General features: G+C 34.7%; 1 protein-coding gene across 1 annotated transcript in view; it reads left to right on the plus strand.

The window, feature by feature from the left end:
- Positions 1-24,811, plus strand: part of LOC105215838 (uncharacterized) — a 121,274-nt gene that overhangs the window by 67,855 nt on the left and 28,608 nt on the right. The window contains exons 4-5 of the mRNA XM_054233845.1: positions 12,086-12,147; positions 22,631-22,720. Coding sequence (XP_054089820.1) covers positions 12,086-12,147; positions 22,631-22,720 — 152 coding nt within the window. The remainder of the gene's footprint in view (positions 1-12,085; positions 12,148-22,630; positions 22,721-24,811) is intronic.

Genomic DNA, 24,811 nt, shown 5'->3' on the forward strand with positions numbered 1-24,811 from the left:
CAAATTTCCTTCCATAAATCGAACTCTTCGACCAGAGCATAATACAAAATTTAAAATTTAATTATCGAGGCAGAATTTTAAAAGAGTCCCTCTATATCGTACGGAGGCGAACAAAAAATATAATATTATACTTATGGGTTGCATAAATCATCTAACAAAGGCATGGGATACAGACTTCAATAGCCAAACAATAGAAAACTGAAACGAACAAAATTACAGAACACGTATTTTAACGTATGTCCAACAAAATTTTTGCGAAGTCAATAAATAAAACTGTGTATAAATATATATTTTACAGCTTTCTGAAAATGTATATGTTTTAATGAAAATTCTATACTCGAAGTCTCTCTAACTCGAAGTTTTTTTGTGGATTATGGTGATACGAGTTAGAGAAGTTCCACTGTATATTAAAAGCTATTTATTTCTCTTCAAGCCTCCGTATCAGTCAAGTAATGTATTATTAGAAACTGTGAGCAGCAAACCCTCGCGCACGCAATAAAGCTCACGTGAAGTGGGAGAATTAGGCAGCAAGTTTGTCGCTTGTGTCCAATGTTTAGCGCAAAATTTGACTACTAACGATTACTTGCAGAAAAATTGATAAACAAGTTATAAAAGTGTGCTGAAAATAGCTGGCAATAAATATGTATGACAAATAAATAACAATATAACACAGTTTACTTTAATTACCCCCCTTTCCAAAGAGGACCACGCACACAGAGAAGCATACACTGGTAGACAAGCGCCTCTATAGCAAGCAAATAGAAATATCAATCTCTTTTACGGTACAAAATCCAATATCACTGTCAACTCAAGCATTTGACGTTCGCATGTCAAGTAACAGTAGTTTGAGGCATCGCGTTTCGGCAGCGGCTTCCTCGTGCGTGCGCCGCTTTTGGTGGAACGCTGAATACGGGCGCACACGCATCTGAAGACAAAATTTGTCAATGTGTTGCTGAGTTCACCACATCTCACCACACTTCACCTCCGATATAGTATTCTAATTCATTCACACATCCAAAAGCGCTGCCGCTGGCGCTGTTTACTTAATCAAATTTGACAACTCACTTATGTCTCTGCCGAGTCTACGCCATCTATTGGCTTATTCTGCAGCGCTCGGTGCATATTTGTATTTGTAATTAGCGCAGCAGATGTCATTTTGTCATTAACATTCAGCATAACAAAGGCAATAGAGACATCAGTTGGTTGATCGGCAGACAAGTGGAGCAACAACCAAATCGCTTATGGATATTTGTATGTGTATGTGCGTCTGTTGCGCGTGTGTAGTTTCATTTTCGATTTATGTGACGCGTGTCTTGTCAATTCTCAAATCCATCTACGTCATTTGCATATTTTTCTTCGCATTTTGGTATGATCAGCCGATATTTGGTACACATGCTGTTCAAATGTGACTGTTACTATTGATTGTTGTGTAAATATTTTAGCTGAAACTGTACTTGGCTGTGAAGCAGCAGAAATTTAACAAGAAATAAGAATTCAAAGCACCAACTGCTTTAAATATTTCAATATAAAATTAGTACCCGTGACTTCATTCTGTAATTGTTTGGTGGTAATTGAATCATCTCGTGGGTAATTTGGAAGAAAACGGAGTATTTATGTGCTCAAGAGGAGTGCATTTAAGGGGGTTTGTAACAGTTATGCTGTTATAAGTGATAATATTATTAAACATTTGCACATATAAAAGATAGTATAGAGTGTTTTTTAGATGTTTAGAAAGGCTTAGAGGGTGAGATATTAAGTTTATAACATAAATGAAATTGATTTTTATACCCTGAACAGGGTATATTAAGTTTGTCACGAAGTGTTTAACACCCAGAAGGAAGCGTCGGAGGCCCTATAAAGTATATATATAAATGATCAGTTTGTTGAACTGAGTCGATTTAGCCATGTCCGTCTGTCTGTCCGTCCGTCCGTCTGTCTGTCTGTATATATACGAACTAGTCCTTCAGTTTTTAAGATATCGTTTTGAAATTTTGCAGATGTTATTTTCTCTTCAAGAAGCTGCTCATTTGTCGGAACTGCCGATATCGGACCACTATATCATATAGCTGCCATACAAACTGAACGATCGGAATCAAGGGCTTGTATGGAAAACTTCCGCATTTTACTACATATCTTCACGAAATTTGGTGTGAGTTATTGTTCATAGAAATAATTTAATCTCCGAAAAAATTGTTCAGATCTGTTCACTATAGTATATAGCTGCCATACAAACTGAACGATCGGAATCAAGGGCTTGTTTTTTACTTACTTTTTCTTACGTCTTTAGATTTGCTTAAACACATATTTACTAAAAGGGTATATTAGCTTCGGTACAGCCGAAGTTAACGTTTTTTCTTGTTTTTTACTTATTTTTTTTTTTTAATTTTTACCATTCGCCTCTATTCTAACCAGACTCGGAAAAACTGCTAATTTTAGTTTTCGAGCGAATATTGTATATACAATAATTTAATTTTTTTATTCGAAACAATCATATTTTTGGGGACGCACACAGTTCTAGCAAGTAAGGAAGGGCTAAGTTTAAGCGAAGTTGTAACCGAACATTTTATACTCTCGCAATTTATTTATTTAATTCTATTAAGATGGCATACGATTCGATCGGTATATTCTTCATAAAAATAACGAAAATCATTAACTTAAACTATTTTTGTCACCAAACTACATAATATCCAGAATTATACTTTCACTTTATTAACCGATATATATGGTCTGAAATACGCCGGAAATTTGAAAATCGGTATATCAGGTATACAGGGTTAAAAGAAGTATTGACCCGATTTTGTCCATTTTTGGGACATAGACCCATTATTATAAGGAAACATCTCCTCCGAATATCTTTGATCTGAGACATTTACCTATATTTTCGGTAAGCAATCAGTCACAAGCAATGATGTCCTCATGTTTGGTATTTGGGGTTTTGAGAAGTTAGAGACCGATTGCGGCGAGTTTTAGACGGACTATGCCATTATGAATACAAAGCAAAGTTTTGTTCCGATGCTTAATTTATATATTGTTTATTGAATTACATATATAATAAATAAAATGATCTCTTTATATAAAGTATCTCTTTATGTAAAGTATAATAGTATGTATGTTATAGATAATCGAAAATAGAGATCTCATTTCCTATGGAAAACACACCTAAAATAAACATGTATAACAAAAAAGCATGAATATTGTGCAATAAACAGAAATATTGATGCTTAAATAAATAAATGCTTGATATGAATCATTACATCTACATATTACTCATCGAAATTAAAGCATTTGAAATTAGTTCATTTCTCTGCGCATTAAATGACACGTATACAGAAGACTTATGACACGAACTTGCTTACTAAATGCCACAATTTCACTGGCATACTTACTTTGCATTGTATAAACACACATATTTAACAACACTTCAATACAATATCTCTATAAATATATATATATACATATATATATATACACATATATATATATACATCCACATATATAATATAATAACATAAAGACCCGTCATTTGAAAGTACACCCACTTAATTGCAAGGTCTTTCGGTGCGCCAATTAGTGCATCATTTAATGCAAAAATCAATGTTAACGAATAATAAACACGCTCGGAGGCAACTAGCCGAGTGCGGTTAGGCGACTTGTTGCGCTATCTCAAAATTGATTTGTAAAAATTTTCCCAATTGCATAAAAGTGCTGGCGCATCAAAGCGATTAAAATGAAATTTCAAATAAATTGTAAAAAAAATTAAATAAAATAAAATTACTTAAAAGAAAAACAATAAAAATAGCATTAAATACTGACAACACTGACAGCGGCAGGCAACCTACAATTTACCGCATGGCATTCACAATAAGCGCAACAGTGTGTGTGTGTGTGTGTGTGTGCGATCGCAACAAAATCGTTTCAAAGCCGCTATTAAATGCTGACTGCATGACAGACAATGTATGCGTTATTAAAGCAAATTTAAGCAAATATTGTTATTTTCATTTTCTAAAGTAAAAATTTGAATTTGAAATTTGGTTGATTTTCAATGTTAAGTTCAATGTGTGTAAGCGGCGTGCACTTGGGCACACCCAACACCTGGCATCCGAGTCGCATGACAAACAAAACTCAAATATTGCGAATAGTGTACATATAAAAAGCGTTTGAAAGCTTCATTGAGACAATTCTTAAAAATAATTCATTCAGGTGCGATATTGCGCGCCACACACACAGTTGTCTACATTTGTCTTAGTGAGTTTGAAATCGCACTCGCAGCAATTCGTTTTGTCACTAAATGCGCTTATTAAATGCAATATTACTATGTTTTACAAGCTTTGCGAGCAATTATATACAGAAATATTTTTACATGTGTACTGTGTATTTATGTAAATTTAAAAAATACTACATGCTTCGAATTGGTTGCATGCAACATTTTGAGTGGAATAAATATTTAAATGCATAATTCTAATAAAAGTAGCTATTAAACCGTCCCCTGGAGGTTTCTTCTCTGCACACGTACCTACGAGGGATATGTGGGAAGAAAGAAGGCAATGGAGGAGAAGTGCAGTCAGCTTTTTCACGGATGGATCGAAGCTAAGGGGAAAGGTGGGAGGGGGGGTTTTCTGCAGAAAGCTCTCTATCAATACCAGCTTTAGGCTCCGTGACCACTGTAGTGTCTTCCAAGCAGAGGTCGCTGCGATCAAAGTAGCAGTGGACGCACTGCTTCGTATGGTGACCTCTTTTAGAGAGGTATGTATGTATTCATTTCGACGGCAGAGCGGCAATACTGGCATTGGAATCGATGACAGTACGCTCTGGGCTAGTTAAGGAGTGTCTTAGATCCTTATCAATAGCTTCCAGCTATTTTGCAATCCGACTAGTGTGGGTACCCGGTCACCGCGGGCTCGTTGGTAACTGTATAGCGGACAAGCTTGCAAGGGAGGGTACCCTTGCACATTGACGTCGGAAAGGGAGCGCATTGGTAGTCCATGGTCCAATTGCTACATTGAGGAAGGAGACGACTTTCATTCTGATGGAAAGACGAAGTGGAAAGTGACCTGGCGTCACTTGGTGTTTCCAGTTGGCGCCAAAAAGCAAAAGGGAGGAATGTGTGACGCGGAATGTTTATATTTCAAATTATTTAGTCGCAATGTCCATCCATCTGTCCATTCGGCTATTCGGTCAAGCGATAATTTGAGTTGAAATCTAGATATCTATAAAATATGAGCAATATGAGTTTGTATTGTAGATAGGCAAAACCGGACAAATGCAAAAAATAAGAAAGAAGTTAAGAAAGAAATAAGACTTTTGCAACATATTATATATTCACAGCACGGAAAGACATTAGGATTTACACATTTTTAGGTAAGTGGACGTGGTCACAGCTAAAATCCGCATGTCCGGTCGGTCATTTGGTCAAGCGATAATTTGATCTGGATATCCTAACATAACTTAGCTCACAATTAAACCTTGATATTATGAGAAGGTTGGTATTCTTGATGGCTAAAATCGGACTTTTGCAACGACTAAGTAATATTAGTTAAACAATAATGGATATAATAAAGCTACAATTTAAGCTATAAAATTCGGAACACATGGTCACATGATCTAGGTACGGAAGGTTGTTAATTGTTTGATAAATTGGCGAGGAAAAAACCAAAGAGAGAGTTTTGGTATATTTATCGTGGGGAAAGTAGTAGAGTCTTCTCAAGATAGTTGAGAAAGGCTTAACTAAAAAATAGACAATGTACGAACACTCTTACCCACTACTTTTTGACCGCTTTGATCCAAATTGGATACATATTATTTTGGCAACCTTATGCCCTTTTGAAAATGATTATACATGCGTTCAAAACATTTTATGGCGAAATGTTAAAACGTTTCAATCGCATAGAACTTATAATTGGTTCCTCAGCACAAATATTATTATTGGGAGCGGTGGTATAGAACTGAAACCAAATACAAAATGTAGTAATTTGCTAGACGTTTTATGACTTATTGTTTACGACAAAAATCAATTGAGATCCAAGTACAAATTAATTACCTGGATAGATTTTAATGTTGACAACATTAAATTAAATATATTGCAATTGATATAACATTTTCGTCTATATTTTTAAATAATTAGTAACTCCCTAAATATTTTAACTTTGTTAAATAGTTAACCAGAATAGAATTTAACATACATATAGCTTATCCACAGCAATGCGTGGTCCGGCGCTAGTATATATATAAAAGTTACTGTTGAGTAAATCATTTTTATGAGGAGTTCACCTAAAGCTAAAGTTCCTAATATTGAGGCTCGTTGCTTGAGTCTTTTGTATTTATTTAATAATTACGACAAAAGTACTATTAAAATAACAAAAATTGTGTTATAAATTTTTTTTTGGTTTTGTGTTTTTGGTGGTCAAAACAATATAAATTTTCCTCATTTTAGCCAATTAGATTACAAGTGCCCAAATGCACTCTGTTGTACAGATACTCGGACAAATCTTTATATAAACATATAGTCGTACATATTTACTGATTTATATGTATTTACACGGAACAAAAACGAGCCAACTTTTTCCCAGACTTTGTAGTCATACATAAGTATATATTTGTTATATGTTTGTAGCACTTGTTTTTGGTAATCATACAAATCTGCAAATATTTTCATGACCATTTGATAATTTATTATTTTTTTGCCTCTAAATATAACTGTACACATGTGTTACGTAGTGCTAGCGCATAAGATGCAACAATGTTGCTATCAAAACAACAAAATCTAACGAGTGGCATTACAGGAAATAAATGATTGTTACAACAACTATGTATATTTTACAACAACAGCAACACATGCGCTAAAACACAACAAATAATAATAAAAAGAAACTTAGCAGCTAAACATTGCTTATATCTTTGTAGGAATATGTGTGTGCGCACAAGCGACCATCGCATTGTAAAGAGCATAAGCGGCATACTAATTTGAAAAACAATTTTCGTAATTACCCGCAATTGGCTAAGAAGTTAGCAAAAATAAATGCTAGTGAATAGTAGAGAAAGAGATAAACTTATGTATTTGTATTAGGTTGGTTCGAAATTTAGATGAGTAAAATTTAGTTGAAAAAAATTGAGTTAGCCGTTATTCAACATTAGCCTAAATGTAGGCAACATTTTTTATATTTTCATTAATGCAAAATAATTTTACTATTTTGAAGTGTATTGAACATAATGATAATAAGCTTTAAAAATTCACAAATTGTATTATATGTTATCATTAGTTTCTATTTTTACAAGTTGTGGAATAACAAAGTGCTCAAAAGTATAACATTAGATTCTGACTTTCTCACAACTGGAATATGTTAATAAAAAAATTGTGGATGACTTTTTATGATTTGTAGAAAATCTAGATACTCATAGATCAGTCCAAGTTGATTAAGGCTTTCCTTTATACATATCGTTTATTCAGATTTAGATCAATGAAGTTAGATTAGATTAGTTTATATAGTGAGGATTGCACCGCGACCTAAGGTCTATTGTGCCCTCTCCAGTTATCACAGCACCATTCCAATCCCGTCACGTTAAGAAATCTTAACAGTGTTGCAGGGCTGATGCATGCGATACTTCCTCTTTGGGGATTTAGAGCACCAATTGTCTGTCCCCTTTCCTTCGCGATCGCCGGGCAGTCAAGGAGTAAGTGCTCTGGTGTCTCCGCCTCCAAATCACAGAATCGGCAAAGATCCGACGAGTGGATTCCCAGTTTGTGCAGATGACACCGTAGTCTGCAGTGGCCGGTATAGAATGCCACTAATTGTCTCAGTTTGTCCCTGGGAGCGCCATTAACTGTTTGAATCTTTTCAGATTGTATCCTCCGAGGAACAGTTTGGAGTGACGAAGTCCCTGTATGTGCAACCAGCAGCGATTCCTGCTTGCTACTTCCTCCTCTTGCAGGCGGCTTATAAGAACGTGCCGACCAACCGCGATAAAGGGCTCCAGTGGTCCGCGAGTTCATTTCCCTGTATGCCTTTATGCCCTGGAACCCAAATCAGGGTTATGCTGTTGTTGTTGCAAATATCAATGAAGTTAGTAAGCCATCCAAAATTGAAATATTGGTCTATCTGATGTTTGATGGTTCTGATGTCCCCGAACTAAAAAGGCTCCTTTGAATAGCTGATGGGTATTATAAGCAGATTTGGCATTAACATTTTTAGATTTTAGAAAACAAAACTGTTGGCCATTCGGTACTTTACTCTCTTTCGAATGAACAGCTCGGCTTTATTGTTCATAATGGTGCTTAATGTACTGAATTCGCTGTTAAACAGTTCACCCAGTCTAATGTAGCAATATGTAAACATATATATGAAGCGCAAAGCAATTGAAAGAACCGAAATGAAATAAATAAATAGTAAATATTGTAGAACTCAAAAGCAGTTGTTGGTGAACTCTTCAGCAAACATTTGGCGCTCACCAACAAAATAAACAAACAAAACAAATCACAGCGTACTACAATTGGGATGTAGCAAGTAAGGTGCGATGTACCCACAACTTCTTGGCAGGGGGTGAGAGACTAGACGGGCAATGAAATTGCAAACTCAGCAACATTTACTAATATTTGCCAAGTCGCTGTTGCAAAAGCGACTCAATGTATATCTGTTGCAGAGGATGGCTTCAAGGCAGCCAGCGATTTCTACTACATTGTTTTTGTTGTTTATTTTGTGTAAACTTACATACAAGGAAGCACAAATATTGCTGCACAGCTGAGAAATCATACTGGGACTGTGAAAATTTGTGTTTACCAGCGAATATCACTGCAAGCTAAAAGAATACCTTGCAGCCAACAGATGGCTGCAAAAGAATTAGACAAATACAGCACGAAAGCGCGCTAAGTTGCTCTGATTTGTATTTATTTATTTCATAGTTGTTGCAAAAGCGAGTGTTTACACTTCAGTTGTTTGTTGCCAACAATGGTAGTGTGCTTGTTTTGTGGTCAGAATATTTTGTTGCAATTTTGCTGAGATTACATAAGGAATATGTGGCAATTAGTGAGGCTATGCTTAAGCTTAGAAATTAGTTGGCTGCTTAGTTAAACAGCGGAAGCATTCATTTTCTTCTGTTTATTTTTCAAAGTTTTTGCTCTACATTTCTATTTACTTTGAGAAATTTTTCGGAGTAAAGAATTGCTAGAAAGCAAAGTGAACTGAACTAGTTGCAAATCACCTTACAACTAGTTCACACCGATTCTCTTTTATGCGAAAAGAACAGTACTCTCGAAATTTTTAAGAACTAATGGTACAGGTCTCGGTAAAAGTTTATATTAAATTAGAAGGAAGAAAATTGATTTCGTCATTATACTCTCGCAACAAAGTTGCTAGAGAGTATTATAGTTTTGTTCACATAACGGTTGTTTGTAACACCCAAAACTAAACGAGTTAGATATAGGGTTATATATACCAAAGTGATCAGGGTGAAGAGTGGTGTTCAAATCCGAATGTCTGTCTGTCCGTCCGTCCGTCTGTGCAAGCTGTAACTTGAGTAAAAATTAAGATATCGTGATGAAACTTGGCACATTTATTTCTTGGCCCCATGGAAAGGTTGCTTTCGAAAACCGAAAACACATCAAGTGCAATAACTAAGCCATAAATAAAGCTATGAAAATAAAATTTGGTATGAAGGATCGCACTATGAAGGGGCATATTTGGATGTAATGTTTTTGGGGAAGAGGGCGTGGCCCCGCCCCCAAATAGGTTTTTGGTACATATCTCGCAAATCAATAGAGCTATATTAACCAAACTTTCTGCTGCCGTTTTGTTTAGCCACTTCCTAATACAGTCCAAAAATGAAAGAAATCGGATCATAACCACGCCCTTCTCCCATTCAAAGGTTAGGCTGTAAATTACTAAAAGTGGGTTAGTTCACTAACGTAAAACGTCAGAAACACTAAATTTCACATAAGAAATGACAGATGAAAGCTGCACTCAGATTATTTTACAAAATGGAAAATGGGCGTGGCGTCGCCTACTTATGGGTCAAAAACCATACCTCAGGAACTACTCGACCGATTTCAATGAAACTTGGTTTGTAATAGTTTCCTTACATCCCAATGAAATGTTGTGAAAATACCCCAAATCGCTTCATAACCACGCCTTCTTCCTATATACCAGAACTGAAGACGATCTGAATCGTTTAATTTACAATATATAAAGTAAGCACTAGTGAAGATATCGGTGCAGAACTTTGCACAAATACTATGTTTATAGTGTGACAGCCCCATTTTAAAAATCGCCGAAATCGGACCATAGGTTTTTAAAGCCCCATATATCAAACACGAGGACCTCGGTGCTTCTAACCTAATATTATGGCTTCCAACTTTCAATGGACTTTATACAATATATATGACGAATATGTGGGTCAAATTGTGTGTTATATAATATAAATAAAGTTAAATAAATAAATTGCGAGAGTATAAAATGTTCGGTTACACCCGAACTTAACCCTTCCTTACTTGTTTTACTATAAGGAACCTACAATCCCAGCGCAACAGCCTCACAATACTTCATTGAGATATCACTCAGTTAGTTCGATATTTTCGAACGATTGGTAAAAATCTACTATTTTTGAGACTAGTTCATTTTTAAACCAAAAATCTAAGTACTATTTTTTTCACTTGCTCAATTCGATTGTAGAACTTTTAATAATCGACCAATATTTCTTAACTCTTACACTGTAGCTCACAGCATGTATACCTTAAATGTGAGTGCCCTTTAGCTGTTGCTGCCTTTCTACCACACAAAAGTCAATGTTTAACTGCTTGTATGTACATATATGTTTGTAGGTCTGCGCATAACAGCTTCTTATCATCAATTCGCGATAATCACTATGCTGCCGCTAATAAATGTGTAAAACATTACCCTCTCCGGTTGAACATATTTACCAAATTTTCACACTTCTGTTCAGGAAGTAAAAATCCCGACCACTTGCTGTTTGTTCACGCACGGTTTTGCCACCTTAATGATTGTTTTAGTAGAGTTCACTTTAGACTTTATTTAACAAGCATTTTCTGAAGTTTGTGGCTTATGTGCAAGGCTTCTTGATTACATTGTGTTTAGTATAGTAATGCCTACTAGTAGTATTAGTGGAATTTGTAAACGGCTTGAACTTGGTGGCTGTCAAAACTGTATTATAATTAATATATAGGTTCAACTAAACTTCCTCTTCCTCAAAAATTATTCAGAATGTCTAGGTAAAATACTCATGGCAATTTCCAACTTTCTTTAGATACGTCGAGGACGAAACAACAGTTATCAGAAGGCCTTAGTTATGGAAGTCTACAATTCCTTGTATGACATCTTGCCCCTGTTACATTAAGTACTTCTCGTCATTCGTTAAGCTGGTGCAGGTACCAAATCGAACTCTCTAGCCTTCAAGATGTTTAATTCAAAGGAAAAAAAAAATGTTCAAACGTACACTAAATGTATGATGCTCTTGTGTAAACGAAGTTTTGCGGTAGATAAGACCAGAAAACCTCCATATTTGCGGCTCATTTGCAATGCGCCAAAATGTAGGAAACATTTCATAAGCTATGTATTCGCGAATAGCAAACGGTGTACATTTCGAAGCGTGACAAGAGCTGGGATTAATATATAACGGCCATTTAAAGGGAAAAAATTACATCAAGAAAATGAAAATATTTGGAAGAGAGAAATTATGAATATACTTTTCAAATTTTATTCAAAAGTGTACCAAATAATTGTGTAAACGTTGAAAAGAAAACTTCGAAATTTTGAGTTTGAAATAAGATGACTCAAATGACTGAAATTCAAGATTTTTAGAAAATCTCTCAATTCTAGTTTAAATTGAAACCGAACATCTTATAATTTTTAGAAATAAGCCTATTTTATTGTATTAATATAACTAATATTGTTTTAAGAATTATTTGATCCTATCTACTGGATACATTTGTTATTCCATTACAGTATTTGAAAATAATTATAAATTTCAAGTAAATATCTTTAAGTATTATATATCATACTTGTATACTATTTTTGATTACTTTTTCTTATTGATCTCATTACTTAATTTATATTATTCATTATTTCACTTTTCGTTTCAGTTTTTAAACGGCATGACATTTCGATACATCATGCACCAACGCCAAATATAGGCTTCTCCAAGGTGAGTTAACCGATGATATAATTTAAATGATCTTTATTTCAATCATGAAACATCACGAAACATGAGCTGTCATTAATGCAAAATGAATACTAGCTTAGACCAAACGATTGGTCTATCACAGGAATAGGTCAATACTATTTTATTCTTGCAATAAAATACACAAATTTAAAAAGCAGGCGGACTATTAGACATGAGGACCTTCCGTAGTGTTATTATATTTAGTATATGGACCTGGTGTAATTAATGGATTGATTTCACGCACAACTAACTTGACCACCCTTGATTTGTGTCATGAACTCCCTGGTGACTCAAATAACATTATAACCGTACTACGTCAGAACTAGCTCTTATTTCTCCCTCTAATAACAATGTGAATAAATAGCTGCAATGACGCAAGACAATCGCAATCAATCAAATCCCAGCAATCCTCTAATAATCCGCAACCGCAGTCAGGAAAGCGGTGAAACATTTACTCCTAGCAATGCGTACAATAATTACTTGTGTTCGCCCTAAAAGTGCGCATTTATGCAACGACTCATCCGCCCAGCTGTCCGAACGCATTCCACATTGTACAATATTTCACTTACAACAATTACAATAAACACAGATGCATACACATGTGCGAATATATGAGTATATGGATGTGTGAGCCGTCCGTTGATGCTTTTGATTTAATAAGCATCACAATCATACAGCACCCACTAAAAATAACAACAAAATGCTAAAACAATTTCAATAACAACCTTTACGCTCTACTCCTTCTTCCCCTTCTCCTTTTCTTTCTTATTCTATAGTAAACTCAATTGTGCCTCAATGTTGCAAGTACACTTCCTCACCTTTAATATCCGCTGGCGGCACCCGCTCACTTGCTTTGCTGCCATTACACCTGCATTTATTCGCACTGCAGACATTTTGTTGTTGCTATTTTTATTATTCTTCTTCTGCTATTCAACTGCTGTCCATCAACAGTCACTGTTTGCCTTTACTCACCCTCACTTTCGCACTGTTTCTATGGAGTGTATGTGTGCTTGTTCATAAGATTATTTCCCATTGCCTGCGCTTAAGTATCGGAGCTTACTTTAGTTCACAGCATATTGAATGAGTACTTCTTCGAGCTGTACACAATCCGCCTCTAAGAATCCATTAAACTACGTAAATCGTTTGCGAAATTATATGAATTTTCTAATCAGTAATTTTCATTTCGCGCAAATGTTGCATTGTTGTATGTGCTCTTTGATTTCCAGCTTACACACATGCTTATTGATCTGTCGGTGGAGGAGTGCGAAAGCGTTTGGTGAAAGGGGGACAAACTTGGTATAATAGTGTAAGAGCGTATTGCGTTTGCAGTGGTGCACAAATAAAGTCAATTGCAACTGAACATTTAAGAAATCAATTGATTCAAGAAGTCGGACTGTGATCGTAATTATGTAAGCTCTTAAGTACGAGTATTACATTGGAAAATACTCACAAAACTCCACATTTGAGAACCCCTGTCACCCAGCAGTGCCATAAAGCGGCGCATAGGTGCCACGTATAAAATGCAGCAAACACCGCAATTTACGTCTTTGAAATCTCGCACAAAACAGGCAATTACATGTGTCTATGCACATCATACACATGTATGTATGTATGCCACAAACAAAAATAGCGAAGTAGACCTAGCACTCTATGTTACATAAAGACAACTGCAGCGACGCCTAGCCTATTTTAGATCGGAGTTTATTGCGTTCGCGCAACGATTTGCTTTCATAGACGCGTACAAAATGCAAACTGCGTGCAACATATTGCACATCTGTTGCAACAACTTCCGATTTACAAGCATACAAACATATATCTTTAAATGTGTGTGTCTATATTTTATATATGAATTACAGCGCATTTTAGATTTCTTTGGAGCCGGTAAAAGTGTGGCATTTAATACTTTTATGTTCTCTTGTTTGCAGTTTTTATTTTTATTTTCGTTTATTTTTATACTCTCGCAACAAAGTTGCTAAGAGAGTATTATAGTTTTGTTCACATAACGGTTGTTTGTGACACCTAAAACTAAAAGAGTTAGATATAAGGTTATATATACCGAAGTGATCGGGGTGAGGAGTAGATGTCTGTGCGGAATCTGTCTGTCCGACGTCCATCTGTGGCAATGGTCCGAGCGATAAATTGAGTAAAAATTGAGATATCTTAATGAAACTTGGTACACATATCCCTTAGCACCCTGAGATTGGAATTGAAAATGAGCGAAATCGGACCATTGCCACGCCCACAAAATAAAGTTATGAAACTAAAATTTGGTACAAAGGATCGCAATTTTTTGGAGTAAGTGGGCATGCCCCTGCCCACTACTTAAGTAGTTAACGAGATATGTACAAAAAAACTTAATAGAGGCAGGGGCATGCCCAGCTAGAACAACGAAACTTTCTAGAGTCGTTTTTTTAGCCTCTTCCACTACTAAAAATGCTTTAATTCACTTAGGAAAGACAATAGAAAACACAATCAGAAACTATTTGACCAATATCAATGAAATTCGGTTCATAACATTCTCCTGGCATCCCAATGATATTTTATGGAAATAGTCCAAATCGGTTCATAACCATGCCTACTTCCCATTACCAGAACTTTGAAGTCGATCTGAATCGTTTACTTTACAATATTTAAAGTAAGTACTAGTGAAGATATCGGTGCAGAACTTTGCATAAATACTGCATTTACAGTGTGGCACCCCCTTTTTAAAAATCGTCGAAATCGGACCATTGGTATTCAAGGCCCCATATATCGAACATGAGGACCTCAGTGCTTCTAATCTTTTTATACCGAAAATATAGGTAAATCTCTCAGATTTTTTGAAGAAATTCAGAGAGAATGTTTTTCGTATAATTATATGTCTCCTTGCCAAAAATGAGCGAAACCGGGTCATAACTTCCCCTAGCTCCCATATACCTAATAATAGGGTTTTCAAACTTTCAATAGACTTATTACCATATCTATACCGAATAAGTGTGATATACTAATAAAATTAAATAAATGAATTGCGTGAGTGTAAAATGTTCGGTTATACCCGAACGTAGCCCTTCCTTACTTGTTTTTTGTGTAGACCTTAGCCAATTTGTTGTTAGCTTGCTTGTAAAGTGTGTATTCGCGCATTTTATTGTTGTTGTTTTGCGCTATTCTGCGCAAACTCACATTTTTCACAATTAGGGCGCAGCAATACAACGCTATTCCCACAATGTCCGCGGTGTATATGGCAAAGCAATACGTTCGAAATATATGCATAAGTTTGTGTGCTCTAAATATTTTTAAAACATTGGTATGGAAAATAATGAACTTATATAATTCCAATTAATATTATAGAAATAATACACAACTAATACTAATACTATATATTATAAATAAATTTTTAATTTCTCATTCAATTTATAAAAATCAGGAAAAATACAATAATTTATATAAATATATGTATACATATTATATATTGAACTCACTAAATTATTCGTATCAACCAATATCGCAATCAATATTCACATATAACCATTTTACATTTATTCCCTCTCACTTCGCACTTTTGAACTATGGATAACCATAAGTTAACTGAAATTCCAAACTCGTTTTTTGTGTCAAAAATTTTTTTTAGGTTTCGAATTTATGCACCTACAGTTCTATGCACATACACTTAACCTACAACTCCATAAATACATATGTATGTGTTTAAGTGCAAAATTTAAGTGCCAATCTTCAATAGGTTTATGGCGACTGGGCCAAGTCAGGTCAGGTCGGTTGCATAAAACAGACAAAAACTGATATTCACTGAACGTGTACAGTTAATTCCAAAATACTTAGGTAACAGTGAATTAGAATTACTGAATATTTATAAAACAAAAAAATGATGTTAAGACATGTATACATGCTTACGTATACACATGTATAAAATGTTAGTACAATACCCAGTACGCAATAACTTGCTCCAATAATTCAAAAATATTAACACGAGTTTTGATCTTGAGGAATAGATTTTCACGTTAATTCTATCCAATAATTAAAAAAAAATGTAAAAACATGGATCCGTCCATTCGTTATCATTTACTGAATCAAAAGACTTAAGCAACGAACTCGTTGAAGTTTTATATGTAAACTGTATATATGAAAGTACTTATACTATGTTCGGACCGACATTGAAAACATCTTGAAAACACAATTTGTGGATTGTGAAACCAAAGTCGTTCTAAACGACATCATGTGTTTTCGATGCGTTTTCATTGACAGTTCACAAATTTATTTGTTTGTCTAAATTTTGAGTAACGAGAATGGTCAGTTTTAGAATCTTTAATATTTGCTTATAATTTATTTAGGCTGTTCACGGTTAGGTGGTTATCGGGTTATGTGATTATCAGATTAAAAATAACCTCTCTGCTCCGTGAACATCCTATGTATGATTATTTGCTTATTTTTACACAAACAGATGTTCATTGTTTACAATTTTAGTTCAATGAAATTCCTACTTATAAAATGCCTAAACAAAGTTTAAAAAGCAAAATAATCGAATTTAAAATAAGTTCTGTTATTCAGGAAATGGACTTTATTAATGGTATGTGCTTACTAAATAATCCGAAATTTAAGGGTTCAAAAAATTCTTTGTATAAAATTTGCAGAAATTCGTATTTCTTTAGACACTAAAATTGGAGTATAAATAATTGACAAAAAATGTATATTTATTTTGTACTTTATGATTCTTACTTACTTTGATGATTTTTGATAAATTTAATGATTTTTGATGCTTTGTGAGGCTCTTTATTTCGGTTTTAATTTGCCGATTGTAAACAAAAAAACAGCTGTTAACAGCAGATTTTCCAATAAGAAAATCTAATTGGAAATGTCATTCGCTTAGTTTCATTTATTTTTTGTGCTGCCATTTAGTAAAATTCGAACGACTTTCTAACACTAGAAATAAGCAAACAACCACATAATCTGTAAACAAGGACCTAGGTTGGTCAAAGTTGGTTATTTTGTCACACCTAATTAATCACATAACCACATAACCACCTTATCGTGAACAGCCTAATTATTAATGATCGTGTTTTATAGAATCACAACAATAAAATTTTAATAACGATGGTATTGGCTTTAAAAACCCAGATTAATAGTTTGCCCAACGATGATTCTTCAAGAGAAATGATACGTTTAATCCTATTAGGTATAATAAAGAAACTTGGGACGCCAATTACATCATGTTGGACAAAAGTTTGTATAGGTTTCTACTGATGCAAAAGTTTTCAACTATATATCATTAATTCCAGCAACGTAAGAATAATTTTTGGGAACACGATTGCGAAGAGCACACACCTTATTTTGCCACAATTTAATTAGGAGCGCTTCCTCCCTCTCACCCCACGAATTTTTTTTTTTGTACTTGAAAACATGTTTTCAATGTCGGTCCGAACATAGTATAAGAAAGTTAGTTTAAATTTAAAACAAGTAAGGAAGGGCTAAGTTCGGTTGTGACCGAAAATTTAATATTTTATTTATTTAATATTATATAATAGACAATTTTACCCACATATTCGTCATTTATATGGTATAAAGTCCAGTGAAAGTTGGAAACCCTAACATTAGGTTAGAAGCACCGAGGTCCTCATGTTCGATATATGGGGCCTTGCAAACTTATGGTCCGATTTCGGCGATTTTTAGAAAGGGGCTGCCACACTATAAATACAGTATTTATGCAAAGTTCTGTTCCGATATGAAGATACTTACTTAACTTATGGTAAAGTAAACGATTCAGCTCGACTTCAAAGTTCTGGTGTATAGGAAGTAGGCGTGGTTGTGATCCGATTTGGCCTATTTTCATAACATATCATTGGGGTGCAAGGAAAATATTACAAACCAAGTTTCATTGATATCGTTCGAGTAAATTCGGAGATATGGTTTTTGACCTATAAGTTGCCGGAGCCACACCCACTTAAAATGTTGTATCCCAATTTGGGTGGAGCCCTTCTGTACCTTCTTTGTAATGAAATTTAAGGTATCTGGTGTTTTATGATACAAAAAACTTAATAGGGTGCGGGGCCATGCCCACTTTCCCAAAAAATGACATCCAAATATGCCCCTTCCTAGAACAATCCTTTGGACCAAATTTTATTTCCATAGCTTTATTTATGGCTTAGTTATGGCACTTGATGTGTTTTCGGTTTTCGCCATTTTGTGCATATTCGAAAGCAACCTTCCTATGCCAAGAAACAAGTGTTCCATGTTTCATCAAGATATGTTAGTTTTTACTCAAGTTACAGCTTGCACAGACGGACGGACGGACAGACAGACATCCGGATTTGAACTCCACTCTTCATCTGATCACTTTGGTATACATATATAACCCTATATCTAACTCGTTTAGGTTTGGGTGTTACAAACAACCGTTATGTGAACAAAACTATAATACTCTCTTTAGCAACTTTGTTGCGAGAGTATAATAATATCGTAATCAAATATAATATTATGGATAACTATACTGAAAACTCTTTCACATAACATTAAATTGAAATTTATACAGGAATGTAACAAAAATTATAGGATTTGTTTTCCTATCCTAAGATAGGGTGATTTGTCAGGAATTTTGCTTCGACCTCGATTATGTATATGATAGGTAGGAAAAAGATGTACCTTACGAGCGTAGACAGCTTCTCAGGTCCAGACTATGAAGACCTTTTGACTGGTTATATATTCGGAAGTAGAACACATGATCACAATAGTATTTTCAGCCGCTCATAGTTCGACAAGAAGTATATGTGAATATCCTTTTGCTTATGCTTATCAGTGTAACAATCTCTAGCGATTCTGATGTGGAACATTGACGATTGACTTATAATCGTCAATCAATCCTTAATTAGTTTTATGAGCTTTGTTAGGAATCGCAGGGCAATATTACTTCGGAGTGATCGCTGGAGATGACTACATTTCGAAGCAGTAAACCTAACATTTCGTTAAAGTTACTCAGATACTGCTTGAACAAAATGCTGCAGTGGCCTGGAAGCCTTAAACTAAAGTTGCAATAGAAGTGTACACAACACATTCTGCATCTAAAGCAGATTAAATGAGGATCCTTTTATGAAAAAGAGCACAAGATTTTTAAGTTGTAGTAGCCTGATTTGAATTTTGAAATCAAAATTGCAAATATATCAATGAAATACTATTTTAATTGTTCATAACGAAAATCTTTTCCTTTTATTTTACTTACTCATACATGCCTATACATCAAAGAAAAAGTAACAAAAAGTAAAAAAAAAAATCGTTCGCAAGCAAATTCAAAGAACACCTCGCAATCAACTTGTCAGTCAGAAGAGTTCATCTGTCCATCCAACCAACCAACCAACCAACCGGCGGACCAAACGAGACACACCCGTCCAAATTAAATCAATAAATTGTATTTAAATGAGCATACCTGCAGAAGGCATTGGGATACAAAGAACGTTATTTGTGGCATGAATAAATTGAGCAGAAAGTGTCCGCTTGTCAGCGAGTCATCGGAACTCATCAGCATACCGAAGGCGGCTAAGTGACGTAACAGCGCAAGCAGAGAGAGCTAAAAGAGGCAACCGACACACATACACAAACAAAAATATAAAAAAATATTTTTAGATATATGTATGCATATATGTTACTTGTGAAAAAGCACAACGCCAGCATCCAGCTGGGGGCCAACAACTGATGGCAGCGACACTAATGAAATGTCTTCATCGGAAACAACTCTATTAAATGTGAAATGCTGTTATCGCGCAAAATGGTCGCTAGCTAGCCGACTACTGTGCCCTGACTCCATATCTTAATGTAGCTATTACTGTTGTGTGTCTGTTGTTGTTGCTGTTGCATTTTTGTTCGCCACAAGACACATTGATTGCCACAGCGGCGCAGCTACGCTTGGCTACTGTAGTTTGGCGCGATTTGGCTTGTATGCGCGGAGTTCCTAGGAAATTGAAATGAAAACCGAAATCGCTAAAGTTTTGTGTCTCTATTTGGACGAGTCGCGTCTTGACTGGCTAACATTTGGAATCGCTGCATCTCGTAAAGCGCAAAGGAATTGCTGGAATGGCATTTGTTTGTAAGCGCATACATACCTGTGCATTTTGGTATTTAAACGCTTAGGGGATTGGTGCCACGGCTGCTACACTGCTCCCCACCTCCCTCTGCTGCAATTGCAGTTGCACTAGTGTGGCTGAGGCGTTGAAGTGCAAGCAAAAGTTGGCACTTACTTTGACGCTATATACTTCAGGATGCATATACACACACATATGTACAAATATATTTTTACATACGACGGCCGTTCGATAAAGCGTCATAATACACATTGTAAATGCAACCTTGGAACAGTCAAATGTAATTTTACCAATTCGAAGCTGAAGTTTCAGCTTTATAAGCCTTTTATGGGCAATAGTAATCGAAACATTTGTAGATTTTCAAAAGTGAGTTCATCAGAGAATACTTTTCTATGAAAAAATAAAAAAAAAAAAACAAGTAAAGAAAGTCTAAATTCGGGTGTATCCAAACATGTTATATTCTCAGAATTTAGTTATGTGATTCCAACACACAATTTGGCCCATAAATTCGGCATATAGTACACTAAAATATCGAAAATCACTATATATTTGAAAGCTGGTGTAATTCCTGGACAAATTTGAGCAAAGGCAACGAGCTACATTATATTCAAGATAACACATTCATTTAATTTTGCTAACATCTCCCACATATTAACCAATATATATGGAAGTTTGAAAATACTAATATTCATATTAGATAAATAGGATCTAGAGGAAGTTTGACCTAATATTTCCTATTTTTAGCACAGAGGCAGACATCTAAGGGATAAGAAACACACCTCCTTTGAATTTCTCTAGAATATCTGAAAGCTTTATCGATATTTTCGCTAAAAAATTAGCCGCAGTACCTGAGGTCCTACGGTCGATATCTGGGGCCTTGAAAAGTTATAGTTCGATTTCGAAATTTTTTTTTATGATTTATTTGTTCCAATCATTGTTATGTTAATTGATGTTTGTTTTATATATTGCGAAGTGAAAGAATCAAATGGAAATTAAAATTGTGTTATATGGAAAGTAGGCGTGGTTATAACCCCATTTCGAGTGTAACATCAGGAGAAAATAAAAAGCACAACTGGATAAAAAGAAAAGAAAAAGCTTTGAGCAATACTTTAGCATTTGTAACTCAAAAATGATCCAATCGATAGCTAAATCATGTCACTATTAAGTTATTTAAAGCCCTAGCCGCTTAGCTGACAAAACAGGCAAGTATTGACCTGAGAGAGGGAGGTTTTTTATGAATCATACTAGTTGTAGATCGAGAGCTTGTTTCTATATAAAAACACTTACTGAACAGTAGGTCTGTTTTGAGATTATTTTGAATAAAAATTATTTAAGATGATTTAACAAAATATTAGATACTAAAACTGATTTATCAAACTACCTTCGTATACTTCAGCTGCCACCGAAATATTTATACTGTTCAGTTTTTTTTGCACATACAAATTTTGCATGCTGTTGAGCTAGAATTATACTTTTGCCAGCAGCTACTGTTTGACTCCACAACCGCTAGGCATTTCAAACTATATTCAAACTGCCAGCGCTGGTCACTAATAGCTATTCGTTGGTTTGCTGTTTCTATTTGATATTTCCCCAGCATTTTGTGAGCTCTGTTTTTTTTTTTTTGCTTCTTTTTTGTCTAACTAAAATCTATAAATTTGAATGCAGTTAGTGCGACTATTATTGCTGTTGTTGTTGTTGCCTTTGCAGTTTGTCGCGCACTTGACACTGACGCTTCACTTTGGCATTGTTAGTCCATTTGCAGCAGATTGATCTATATTCGTGACTGAGTTAAGCAGATATTTGCTACCTCGCTACCTCGCTACCAACCAGCAACTAGCTAGCCAGCAACTTCTCAAGCCGAAAGATAACAATTTTGCCTCGAGCAATTCGGTTGTATTGTTAAGACATTGTACCTGTAAATAGAATGCCAAGCGCTCAGGTGCATTCAATACGAGGTCCCAAAAGCAAATGTACAACGTCACATTTGCATGTGATATACATTTAATAATAAGTGTTGAAGAACGAAATTTGCGGGTTTAAAATGCAAAAATAAAAATTTTCTCATAAAATCGGGTTTTTTTTTTTATTTTACTTCTTATTTTTTAAGCCTTGGCTTTTAAAGCCAAATTTTCTTACCAACTTAAGCTGCGCTTCACAACTCCACTTTAGATTCATCAACCTGTTTTTGCAACTCCGTTCGTTTTCACGCTCATAAAGCTCATTAAAGCTTAAGCAAATTTGACTTATTCGTCTTAATGCGACATTATTTTGACATCGTCTGTGTCTTAACTGTCAAAATAAATCTTTCTACTTTAATATTTTCTGCACTCTTATGAAATTCACACCATTCAGCTGTTGATTTTGTTTTATGCTTTAATAATTTGCTATTCTCTCTCTCTCCTTTGCAGGCTCTCTCAGGTTTCCTCATGATGCTCACGCAAAATGGCAAATTGCTTTATATCTCCGATAATGCAGCCGAGTATTTGGGGCATTCAATGGTAAGTCATAACGAGTATTTTTAGGAACTACATAACGTTTGAAACACCATGGTTATTCTAAAATCTGTTAATTGTGTTTTGAATGTTTTAAGGAAAAATTATTATATATATAGAAGCATACAATATAAGTATCAAACTTAATTGCTTTAGAAGAGCTTACAGTTGAAAATATTATTCCCAGGGTTGCCACATGTTTATTTTTTAGACACTGAAATGACAATATGGAAGTCAAATTAAACAGCTGTTAGAGAGATTAAAGTTGTAGACATTTTTAGAAGGATTGCCAGATGTTTAATTTTTTTCCTTTAATTAAATTGATTAAATAAAAATGTGTAAATAATTTTTAAAATGAATTATAACCACCCTAATACATCTTCAGTGGCATTATTTTGTAGAAATGTCAGTAATTTTGAAAGGCATGTTGAGCAGCTGTGTCATCCTTTAATCAGATGGCCTGGTAGAAAAAGACAAAAATAAAATATTATTCTAACAGGACTTTTGGTTTGTTTCCATTTTGCTAAGCAAAAACTACCAAAAAAGAAATCTGTTGAAAATTTTGGAACAGAAAACCTACAAGTGACAGCGCAAAATCAACAGCTAACAGTTGGAAAACGGCAACAAACACCAAAAATAAAACAGCAACAACATTAGTAGCAAATTTACAAGCTACTTAAGCTAAGCGTAGTTTAAAAAATACTCACCAACAATAATACAAAAAAAAAGAGGCTGCAACTTGCTGAAAGTACTTTTTGGCGAGCGCTTTTAATGCCAACACATTACAACCAGTACAACAACAACGATGCAGTAAAGCAACAGCTTAGCAACATGCAACTGAAATCACTGCCGTTCAACTAAATACAATTACAACAACACTGGTGTTGTTTGCTGAGTAGTAATGTTTGAAAAAAGTGATGCTAATCTTTGACAACTGACGACGGATTTAACATTACAACGCGCATGTCACAGGTTGTTTGCTGTTTGCTCTGTGAGCTGTCAGTCGAGCAAAAATACACACCAAAACACTAAAACAAAAAACACATAGAAATAGCAACTACAAAAAAAACTAACTAAAATGAGTACAACAACAATATTCGTGCAACACACCAACTTGCAGTTGCATTAGCCGCAGCTCACAACTTGCTTTTGGTTGCATGCCACCAAAGGCTGTCTACCACGCTTTGATTAATTTGCCGCACAGCGCACTGATCTCTTACCTTTTGCCTCTCCAAATCTCACAAAAAATGGCAAATTTTTGTTTTTAATTGACAAAAAGCACATTTGTGGTGTTTGGGAATGAGCTTAGCGTTTGCGATTGTTTAATATACATTTCACTTACTATATATTTTTTATTTTTCTTTTACAAAGTTATATTTTTTGCAATTTTCTCGACGTTTTATATTATTTTATTATATTATTATAATTTTTATCTATATTCTTTTTTTTTTTGATTAGACAATATTTCTTTATTTTTCTCTCTCCAAAAAAAAAAAAACATTTAACTGACATGCTTATGTTGTTATCATTCAGCATTGGCAACATGCACCGTTACGCTACAAAAAAAACATTCAGTCCATTAAAAGCTTGTACACCACATTTTCGGTGCCAAACTGCGCTCCCATAAACAAGTTGTAAGGTGAACATAATAATTTTGAGTTACTGTGAATGGGAAAAATTGTGTTTTTACAATTCAATTTTGCTAAATTTTAAGCAAAAAAATAGTCTTGCATTTGCAGTAAAATTCATCCGCTCACTTTGTTATTATATATATATTATTTGTATGTCAACACAAATAAAACCCTTTTCAGGATTGAAATATATCATAAATTAACACATGTTGACCATATAGATGGCCAATAGATGACGCTGGTGTCGAAATAGTTATATAACATATATTAATACTTCATAATAATTTTTAAAAAGATTTATAAAAGTGGTCCGGCGGTTTAAAAACTCATGCGTAGCTTAGGTTATGTCAAATTTACTGACATATGTTTTGACGAAAAATTATTATATTACTCAATTATCAACTTCAATTTCCATTTATTTACAATTTGCTTAGTGCTTAGTGCTTAGTGAGAAATTTATTGTCAT

This window comes from Zeugodacus cucurbitae, chromosome 2 (assembly GCF_028554725.1).
Source record: "Zeugodacus cucurbitae isolate PBARC_wt_2022May chromosome 2, idZeuCucr1.2, whole genome shotgun sequence".
In the NCBI taxonomy this organism is placed as follows: Eukaryota; Metazoa; Arthropoda; class Insecta; order Diptera; family Tephritidae; genus Zeugodacus; species Zeugodacus cucurbitae.